General features: G+C 65.0%; 1 protein-coding gene across 1 annotated transcript in view; it reads left to right on the top strand.

The window, feature by feature from the left end:
• The window catches only part of NOTCH1 (notch receptor 1), a 50,215-nt gene that overhangs the window by 33,274 nt on the left and 6,588 nt on the right, over positions 1-10,353 (top strand). The window contains exons 20-32 of the mRNA XM_040632210.1: positions 2,570-2,723; positions 2,813-2,997; positions 3,498-3,630; positions 3,947-4,204; positions 4,279-4,391; positions 4,819-5,390; positions 5,607-6,035; positions 6,538-6,686; positions 7,383-7,599; positions 7,767-7,854; positions 7,942-8,107; positions 8,667-8,962; positions 10,100-10,247. Coding sequence (XP_040488144.1) covers positions 2,570-2,723; positions 2,813-2,997; positions 3,498-3,630; positions 3,947-4,204; positions 4,279-4,391; positions 4,819-5,390; positions 5,607-6,035; positions 6,538-6,686; positions 7,383-7,599; positions 7,767-7,854; positions 7,942-8,107; positions 8,667-8,962; positions 10,100-10,247 — 2,908 coding nt within the window. The remainder of the gene's footprint in view (positions 1-2,569; positions 2,724-2,812; positions 2,998-3,497; positions 3,631-3,946; positions 4,205-4,278; positions 4,392-4,818; positions 5,391-5,606; positions 6,036-6,537; positions 6,687-7,382; positions 7,600-7,766; positions 7,855-7,941; positions 8,108-8,666; positions 8,963-10,099; positions 10,248-10,353) is intronic.

Here is a 10,353-nt window from a genome sequence, read left to right as displayed (position 1 = left end):
AGCGGCTAGCAGAGCCACCTGCGGGGAATTCTGGAAGCAGAAACGGGCCCTTCCCACCCTGAATTTCTATCATCTGCTTGGCCCGAGTTCGGGTTCGCGAGTCGGAGAGCCCTTCCTCCCTGGGGGGCCCCAGAGGACAGTCCTGGAGCACAGGAGGCCCACCGCTGGGAGAATGGGGGAGAGGCCTGGAGGCGGGGGCTGAACCTACATGCCCGTCCCCCAGGACAGACCTGCGAGGTGGACGTTAACGAGTGTGTGAAGAGCCCGTGCCACCACGGCGCCTCCTGTCAGAACACCAACGGTGGCTACCGCTGCCACTGTCACGCGGGCTACACGGGCCACGACTGCGAGACGGACGTGGACGACTGCCGGCCGAGTGAGTGGCTCTCGGGCCTGCGGCATCCTGGGCGGCCATGGGGCAGGGAGCTGGCTGGCATCCGATGGGAAGACAGTTGTGGCAGTGTCTGGGGGCATGCCCAGGTCACGCTGCACAGGTGCTGGGGGTAACCTCACGTGGACCGGGCAGGGTGGTCCCGGGTGGCCCCAGAACCGTCCCGAGCCGGACGGACGGCACTTCCCAGTGGGTTCTGGCCCCGCCCAGCATGCCCTTGTCGGTCCTTGTTGTGACCCACCGAGGAGCAGGCCCTCAACCCCCGACACTGGGTCAGAGGACACTGAGACCCAAGAAACCAAGCGTCTTGTCTGGTGCCACCAAGCAAGCAGGGAGGTTGTGACCCTGCAGCCTGGGGCAAGCGAGCATGGGCCCCCAGCTTTGGCCCGCGGTAGTGGCAGTGGTGCCAGCCCTCAGCCACCCTCAGGCCTGCCTTCCCGTCCCCTCCCAGACCCGTGCCACAACGGCGGCTCCTGCACCGACGGCGTCAACACGGCTTTCTGCGACTGCCTGCCCGGCTTCCAGGGGGCCTTCTGCGAGGAGGACATCAACGAGTGCGCCAGCAACCCATGCCGCCACGGCGCCAACTGCACGGACTGCGTGGACAGCTACACGTGCACCTGCCCCGCGGGCTTCAGCGGGATCCACTGCGAGAACAACACGCCCGACTGCACAGAGAGGCGAGTGCCGCGCGGGGCGACCCAGGCCGCAGGGGGGCAGGCCGGGGGGCCAGGCGCAGGGCCGGTGCACCCCACGGGCATCCTCCTAGCCGGCTCTCGCTGCCCGTCCAGTCAGGTAGTGTCCGCTGTATCCTCAAAGGGCGTTTGTCCGTTGGGCAGCGTGAGAACTCAAGAGTCCTGGCGGTTTCTCCTGAAGAACGGGTGCGCCCCCCTCTATCCCACAGCGTTAACTCTGTGACCCATCTTGTTTCCTTTTTTGCCTGGGCTGCCAGGAAACTCTGCACTCAGTGTTCTCGTCCTTCGTTTGCGACACAGTCCTCTCCCCTGGTAGCCATGCGGGCTCTGGTTTCTTCCTCATTTTTCCATTCACTGCCACATACCTGTGTTATAAGTTCTTCTCAGCAGGACCTGTAATGAAGGCAGAGGGAGAGGGTGTCAGGTGGTGGGAGAGCCTGAGGTCCCTGGCCCTGTGTTAGGGGCCTCCCTGAGGTTAGCCAGGCCACTCCCCCCCCCGGCTGTCGGGCCCCTCCCCCTTCAGTCTAGTTGGGGGGAGCTGCCCAGGCAGGGTCCCACACCCCCGCTCACCCTTCTCCCCTGCTCCTTGTGGATCCCCAGCTCCTGCTTCAATGGCGGCACCTGTGTGGACGGTATCAACTCCTTCACCTGCCTGTGTCCGCCGGGCTTCACGGGCAGCTACTGCCAGCATGACATCAACGAGTGCGACTCGCGGCCCTGCCTGCATGGTGGCACCTGCCAGGACAGCTATGGGACGTACAAGTGCACCTGTCCGCAGGGCTACACAGGCCTCAACTGCCAGGTGAGCAGGTGGGCCGCAGGGGGCCCGGCAGGAGGTGGCCAAGGCGGGGTGCCAGCCCGCAGCGCGCCGTCACAGCCACCTGCCAGACCCCGCTCACAGCAGCTGCCCCACGCCGCTGGTGGACATGTGAGATGACAGCCAGGCTAGGAGGGCTTGGGTGGTCATGGTCGCGGGGCTCCCGGGGATCCCGATTGCCAGCCCACTGCCTGGTCCAAGGCTGTGCTGCCTCCAGAGAATTCAAGTGGGGAGCAGGGCTTTTTGGGTCAGGAGCAGAGGTTTATGGAGCGAGAATAAGAAGCAGGGGAGAAAGACAGCTAAAAACCAGCTTTTTTATAGGAAATACGCAAAAGTATTAAAGTTGTATCTTTATTGAAATTTTAACGTAAGATACCTGTTACAAAAACTCCCAACAGAGGAGTTTACTTCCAAAGAAAAATCTTCCTTCAAGGAAAGGCGTATCTGGATTAGCCAAGGGCCCAGGGAAAGAGCGCGAGCCCCCTGCCCCTTGCCCCAGGCGGCACCCGAGCAGGGGGAGCCCACAGGCCTCAGCTTCCACGTCTGTAGGATGGGCTCACAGCTCGCCCTGGGCGCCGGCTTCTCTGGCCCATGTATGTTGCACACTGCCAGGTGGGATGGGCCTGGGTGGGGAGTGTGAGTACGGGCGACCCCTGCTGTCCCCAGAATCTCGTGCGCTGGTGCGACTCCTCACCCTGCAAGAATGGCGGCAAGTGCTGGCAGACCAACACCCTGTACCGCTGTGAGTGCCACAGCGGCTGGACCGGCCTCTACTGCGACGTGCCCAACGTGTCCTGCGAGGTGGCCGCTCAGCGGCAAGGTAACCGGCTGCGGCCCACCCGGCGCCCCCTGGGACCCTCCCACCTGCAGCCTGAGGCCTCACGCCCCCGCCCCCTGCCTCCCCGACAGACATCAACGTCACCCACCTGTGCCGGAACGGGGGGCTCTGCATGGACGCGGGCAACACCCACCATTGCCGCTGCCAGGCGGGTTACACAGGCAGCTACTGCGAGGACCAGGTGGACGAGTGCTCGCCCAGCCCCTGCCAGAACGGGGCCACCTGCACCGACTACCCGGGCGGCTACTCCTGTGAGGTGGGCACCTGTCCTGGGGGGGAGGGGGTGTCTGCTGGGAGTGTCACCGTGTGCCACACCCTAGGCTGCAAGCAAGCACAGCAGGGAAGAGTGAACCCAACAGATGCAGTCCCAGGAAGGGAGGAGGACTGTGATAATCAGGGAAGACTGCTTGGTGGAGGCATCCTGTGGTGGAGCGTGGAAGAGGAAGACTACACAGAAATATGGGATAGGGTTTCCCTCTGGGCTCAGCTGACACCTGCCCCGAAGCCCCCATTTCTATTCCACGAGACAAGCTCTAGGCCATGCTATGGGCAGTGACTCTCAGCTTACTAGGGTCCTTCTCAGAGTCCGCTGGGCGGGGGTCTGCCTCTGGCTTGACCGGGTATGAGGAATGCAAGCATTCGCTGGTCAAGAGGGTAGTTTGTGTGGCCCCGTCGGCCCACACAGGGTGCAGAGGGTCGCATCTCAGCCTCCCACTGAGCCACAGGCTCCCACCGCTTTTCTGTTTCCCTGCACAGTGTGTGGCCGGGTACCACGGGGTGAACTGCTCCGAGGAGATTAACGAGTGTCTGTCCCAGCCATGCCAGAATGGGGGTACCTGCATCGACCTCACCAATACCTACAAGTGCTCCTGTCCCCGGGGCACACAGGGTAAGGACTAGCTACACCACAGGGCTGGGGCCCAGGGGCCAGTGGGCGCATCAGGCACTGGCCACAAGCATGCTAGACCCGGTCCAGGCTTCCACTCCGCCTTGTGGGGCTGAGTGGGGAAGAAGCCAAGGGAAGGAGCCCAGCCAGGCCACTGGCACAGGGCAGCCTGTGTGGGGTGCAGCCCAGTTGCCGCATCCTCTCTCCTGAGCGTCTGTGTGGTCCCACCTTGACCGTTTGCTGGAGGGAGTGCCCTCAGGAGGGATCAGCACCAGCACGTGGCCGGTGCAGTTTCCTGATGGCGCCCGGACTTCTGCAGGCGTGCACTGTGAGGTCAACGTGGACGACTGCAGTCCCCCCATCGACCCCGTCTCCCGGGGCCCCAAGTGCTTTAATAACGGCACCTGCGTGGACCAGGTGGGCGGCTACAGCTGCGCCTGCCCGCCCGGCTTCGTCGGGGAGCGCTGTGAGGGCGACGTGAACGAGTGCCTGTCCAACCCCTGTGATGCCCGTGGCACCCAGAACTGTGTGCAGCGCGTCAATGACTTCTACTGCGAGTGCCGCGCGGGCCACACTGGTGGGTGCTGTCACGGGGCGGCGCAAGGGCCGGGCCGGGTGGGGCCAGCCCCTCACGCCCACTCTCGTCCGCAGGACGCCGCTGTGAGTCGGTCATCAACGGCTGCAAGGGCAGGCCCTGCCAGAATGGGGGCACTTGCGCTGTGGCCTCCAACACCGCCCGCGGGTTCATCTGCAAATGTCCCGCGGTAGGTGCTCCCAGGGGGCTGCTTGGTCTGTGGGTGGTGGGAGAGTGCCCCCTCACTGCCACCGCACCCCCAGCACCAGAGGGTAGGGGCTGGCAGAGCTGGGCTTCGTCCTTCTGGCTCTGAGACCCAGGCTGTCTGGTGGGAGTTTATTTTCAGAGGCGTCTCAGGTCCTGAGCACAGAGGTCTGGGGACTGGCCACGCCCCTTCCCCCTCTCCGCATAGGGGTTACAGTGGGTGAGCCCACACTGGGGCAGTCCATACTGCTCTGGGTGCTGACAAGCCCCGCGACACATGCCCGCCAGGGCTGTGCCCTATGTGTCCTCCCCGCTCCTGGAGCGCCCCTGACAACCCGTGGGCTTTCGTGTGGGGGACTGTGCTGCCCAAGTCACAGGCTGCGCGCCCCCTGACGCCCCACCCGTCCCCACAGGGCTTTGAGGGCGCCACCTGCGAGAACGACGCGCGGGCCTGCGGGAGCCGGCACTGCCTCAATGGCGGCACGTGCATCTCGGGCCCGCGCAGCCCCACGTGCCTGTGCCTGGGCCCCTTCACCGGCCCGGAGTGCCAGTTCCCTGCCGGCAGCCCCTGCGTGGGCGGGAACCCCTGCTACAACCAGGGCAGCTGCGAGCCCACGGCGGAGAGCCCCTTCTACCGCTGCCTGTGCCCCGCCAAGTTCAACGGGCTCCTGTGCCACATCCTGGACTACAGTTTCGGGGGCGGCCTGGGCCTCGACATCCCTCCTCCGCAGATCGAGGAGGCGTGCGAGCTGCCTGAGTGCCGGGAGGAGGCAGGCAACAAGGTGTGCAGCCTGGCCTGCAACAACCACGCGTGCGGCTGGGACGGCGGCGACTGCTCGCTCAACTTCAACGACCCCTGGCAGAACTGCTCGCAGTCGCTGCAGTGCTGGAAGTACTTCAGCAACGGCCGCTGCGACAGCCAGTGCAACTCCGCCGGCTGCCTGTTCGATGGCTTCGACTGCCAGCGCGCGGAGGGCCAGTGCAAGTGAGGCGGCGGGGCTGGGACCGGGGAGGGGCGGGGAGGGGGCGGGGCCGGGCTCTGGGCTGGGAGCAGGTGCGGGGTTGGGGGGAGCCCTGGGAGGGGGCGCTGGGGGCGGGGCACAGGCGGGGAGGCGGGCGCAAGCCGCAAGCCGGGCTGTGGGAGGGGCCTCCCGGTGGGCGCGGCTGGGCGGGGCCTGAGCGTGCCTGCATCCCTTGGCAGCCCCCTGTACGACCAGTACTGCAAGGACCACTTTGGCGACGGGCACTGCGACCAGGGCTGCAACAGCGCCGAGTGCGAGTGGGACGGGCTGGACTGCGCAGAGCACGTGCCCGAGCGGCTGGCGGCCGGCGCGCTGGTGCTGGTGGTGCTGACACCCCCCGCACAGCTCCGCAACAACTCCCTGCATTTTCTGCGGGAGCTCAGCCGCCTGCTGCACACCAACGTGGTGTTCAAACGCGACGCGCACGGCCAGCCCATGATCTTCCCGTACTACGGCCACGAGGAGGAGCTGCGCAAACACCCCATCAAGCGCGCGGTGGACGGCTGGGCCGCGCCTGGGGCCCTGCTGGACCGGGTGGAGGCCGCCCTGCTCCCGGGTGGTGGGGCCGGCCGCCGGCGCAGGGAGCTGGACCCCATGGACGTCCGCGGGTGAGTTGCTCCAGCCGGCTCCCCTGGGCCCTCCCAACTTGCTGGCGGAAGAGACGGAGAATCTGAAGAGACTGGGGACTTCCTGGGCCCACCTGCCCAAGCTCCTGACCCGCCAAGCAGGTGCTCCAGCCCCTGGGGTCAGCTCCCAGATAAGGACTAGACTCCTGAAATCTCTGTCCTTCTGCCACGGGAAAAGGATGCTTGCTGCTCCCAGTGGGATGCTGGGGGGCAGCAGGGCTGGCTGGGAGAGCACTTTGAGGGGTGTCTCAGGTATCACAGCCCTAACGTGTGCCAGGCCGGGCTTGGTGGGCTGGAGAGAACACTGTCCACCTCTGGGGTGCTTCTGTGTAGGCTTGGCTCCCTGCAGCCCCAGGCCACCTCTCCCATCCTGGGAGTGCCCCCCCCCCCTGCCATTGGGACGATGCTATGGGCCCGAGGGGTAAACTGGGCAGCTGCAGGGGTAAACCTGAGGTCTGAGCCCCCGACCTGGGTGTTCCCCCAGATCCATCGTCTACCTGGAAATTGACAACCGGCAGTGTGTCCAGTCGTCCTCACAATGTTTCCAGAGCGCCACGGACGTGGCTGCCTTCCTGGGTGCACTCGCCTCGCTGGGGAGCCTCAACATCCCTTATAAGATCGAGGCCGTGCAGAGTGAGTGGCCCGCCCCAGCCCTGCTCCCTGGGGGACTGTTTACTGGCTTCTAAGGAAAGTCTACCTGGGAGGGGGCATGTCTCCCAATCCCCCCCCAAATGTTCTTGTTCTTTGTGCCATTTTCCACCCACGGGTGCGTGTCATGCCATCCAGAGCGCAGGAAGCACTTTTGTGGGATTTTCTGCCTGGTGCGCCCTCCCTACCCGTAGTGACAGCTGTCGGTGTGGCTGGCCCAGGGGACGGACACATCTGCCAGAAAGTGGGAGCCTTCTTCTACCCCCAGTCATTCCCCTGATTTTTCTTTGTTGGGTATTATTTCAAAATCATTGCAGCTTTTTTAAAAAAGAGAGAGAGAGAAGAATTGATCGGTGTCATGTGAAGTGTTGAAGTTTGTATCTCGAAAATCCCCCTAAATCCTTTGTCTTAACAGCTCAATGCAAGTGCAGTGATTTGAAGTTGGCTAATCCTTTTCCCTTAAAGGAGAAAAAAGTAAAAGCCGTCTCCAGATAGTCGGCTGGTGCAGGAGAGAATTTAGCGATAGTTTGCAATTCTGATTAATCGCGTAGAAAATGACCTTATTTTGGGGGGCGGGATGGAGGAGAGCGGGTGAGAAGGCGCCCAGCCGCGGAGCCAGTCCGCTGCCCCCCGGCTGCCGGCCTGCCGCGTAGCCGCCGCCTGATGTCCGGACGCCCACAGGTGAGACCGTGGAGCCACCCCCGCCCCCGCAGCTGCACTTCATGTACGTGGCCGTGGCCGCCTTTGTGCTGCTCTTCTTCGTGGGCTGCGGGGTGCTGTTGTCCCGCAAGCGCCGGCGGCAGCATGGACAGCTCTGGTTCCCCGAAGGCTTCAAGGTGTCAGAGGCCAGCAAGAAGAAGCGGCGGGAGCCCCTCGGCGAGGACTCCGTGGGCCTCAAGTTAGTGGATGCCACCGCAGCCTCTGGGGGGACTGGGGGAAGCGGGGCCCACCCCCTGCAGACCCAAGGGCCTCACCTCGCACGGTCCGAGGACACGGGGCGGCCGCCTGAGCTGCAGGCTCAGGGGAGCCCCGCTCAGTCTCGCTTCCCCACCCTGCTGCCTCCAGGCCCCTGAAGAACGCCTCAGACGGCGCTCTCATGGATGATAACCAGAATGAGTGGGGTGACGAGGACCTGGAGGCCAAGAAGTTCCGGGTGAGTCCGTGGGCTCCTGGGCCTCCCTGGGAGCCCCCCCCTGCCCGGGCCCCATGTGACGGGGCCCTCCACTCACCCCTTCCTCAGTTCGAAGAGCCGGTGGTTCTTCCTGACCTGGACGACCAGACAGACCACCGGCAGTGGACCCAGCAGCACCTGGACGCTGCCGACCTGCGCGTGTCGGCCATGGCCCCCACACCGCCCCAGGGCGAAGCGGACGCTGACTGCATGGACGTCAATGTCCGAGGGCCAGGTAGGTGCGCAGCCGGCCACCGCGCCGCCCCCGAGGCGCTCAGGTTCAGGTCCTCTTTGTCCAGCAGCCCGCCGGGCTCAGTACTCCGGAAGCCGAGCACTGGGCGGGCAAGGTGTGCTCCCTCCTGGGCGCAGGGTGGGGCGTCCAGGGAGATGGTCCCAGGAGACGCTCTGCTCTTAGCCAGCTCTGTCCTGGGGGAGGCTCTCTGCCCATCAAGGTAATTTCTTCTCCTGAAACGTGTGAGGAACTGATTTCCCAGCCACGCGTTTCTTACGTGGTCTCTTCTCAGGTGGGTTATCGGTGAAGATCTCAGGCAGGTCAGGAGGCAGAGCCGCGGGGTCACCTTTGCCCACCAGCCAGTTAGCAGCAGGACTTGGCTCTGTCCCTTGGGAAGCTCAGGTTGTTGTTGGCCCCAGGTGGCACAGCCACGGGTGCAGGGTGCCACGGGCTGGGCCACGCGTCCACATGGCTGCCCACCAGCTCGGGACCATCGACACATGCACCGGTGCCACTGCCGGGACCCACCTTCTGACGGAGCCCTGTCCCTGCTTTCGCCCAGATGGCTTCACACCCCTCATGATCGCGTCCTGCAGCGGAGGGGGCCTGGAGACGGGCAACAGCGAGGAGGAGGAGGACGCGCCGGCTGTCATCTCGGACTTCATCTACCAGGGGGCCAGCCTGCACAACCAGACGGACCGCACTGGCGAGACCGCCCTGCACCTGGCTGCCCGCTACTCGCGCTCCGATGCAGCCAAGCGCCTGCTGGAAGCCAGCGCAGATGCCAACATCCAGGACAACATGGGACGTACCCCGCTGCACGCGGCCGTGTCTGCCGATGCACAGGGAGTCTTCCAGGTGGGCAGCTGCTGCCCCACGTGCCCTGCCGGTGCCCCTGGCCCGCCTGCCTGCGTCCTGGTCCAGGCTGGCGACGGCTCACGGGGCTCCAGATTCCCAACAGCAAGTAGAGCCTAAGTGCGAGTGGCAGGAGGGCAGGGCCTCTGCACCCTGACCCGACACCACCTCCTGGTCCCACCGTGGCAGCCTGTGTGGCCTCCCTGCTCCACAGCAGCCTCGGCTGGAGGCGTAGCTCGTGGCAGTGCGGAGGGTCTCGGGGCTGCTGCTTGCTGCAGCGAACCTGGGGCTTTGGCCTCGCTGGGAGCACAGGGATAGCGTGGGTAGAGGGAATTGGATGTCTAGGTCTCGGGGATTGTCAGCGCACAAGCTGCCTTTGCAAGCCACCGGCTGGTCCCCTGCCACGAGTCCCCAGGCTCTGAGCCGCCCTGCTCTGAGCAGGCAGACAAGGTGGGGCACGGACTGGGGGAGTCATCACACAGCTGCTAATGTAATGGCTTGTAGTGCGTCGCGCTCCTGGAGCAGTAAGGAAGTGAGGCTAGCTGAGGGAGAACCGGGTAAACGAGCCTCTGGAGGCAGGCTCTGGCTGTGTTTGCTCGGACAGCCTTGCTGGCGTACAGACACATCAATTCCCGTGGGCATTTCGTGGGTGAGGCCAGCCCTGAACACTGCCTGGCGCCCTGCCCCTTCGCCCACCAGTGGACAGTGCCCATCCTTCCCGCCTGTGACCCGGGGCGCAGCAGCGTCTGAAGGACTGCCTGTGCTTCTGTGTCCTGGAAGGACACCACGTAGCTCAGTGGTTCTGAGTCTGTGGTCCAGGCGTGGGTCCGCCCACTGTGGCCAGACAGGGACTTAACCCCTGTGTGTCCTGGGGTGGCAGCAGCAGCCAGGCCCAGGGCAAGGCTGAGAGGAGGCCGCACTTGGGCACCAAGGGGACCGGTCTGTGTAGGCAGCGCAAGCCAGCGCCCCGGCCCCTGGCCCTCCTAGCCGTGGCTGGCGGAGCTCCTCCCTTCCTGCGCTCCTCCCGTCGTCCACACCGGCTAGGGCCGTGCGGACCCCATGGGGGGCTCTGTGGTGTTGTGGATTGGGCCCCAGGCATCAGTTCCAGGCCGGCAGCCTCAGACCTTCCCTGTTGTCTAGATTCTCATCCGGAACCGAGCCACGGACCTGGACGCCCGCATGCATGACGGCACGACGCCGCTGATCCTGGCTGCCCGCCTGGCCGTCGAGGGCATGCTGGAAGACCTGATCAACTCGCACGCCGACGTCAATGCCGTGGATGACCTGGGTAAGCCAGGTGGCGGCCCAGCCCACAGAGGACGGGGCCTGCTGCCACCCGGGCTGCCCCAACCTGCCCTCTGCTTCCCCACGCAGGCAAGTCTGCCCTGCACTGG

This window comes from Ursus maritimus, unplaced genomic scaffold, assembly GCF_017311325.1.
Source record: "Ursus maritimus isolate PB19 unplaced genomic scaffold, ASM1731132v1 scaffold_17, whole genome shotgun sequence".
In the NCBI taxonomy this organism is placed as follows: domain Eukaryota; kingdom Metazoa; phylum Chordata; class Mammalia; order Carnivora; family Ursidae; genus Ursus; species Ursus maritimus.
The sequence above is the reverse complement of the archived record's forward strand: the minus strand, read 5'-3'. Positions and strand labels throughout refer to the sequence as shown.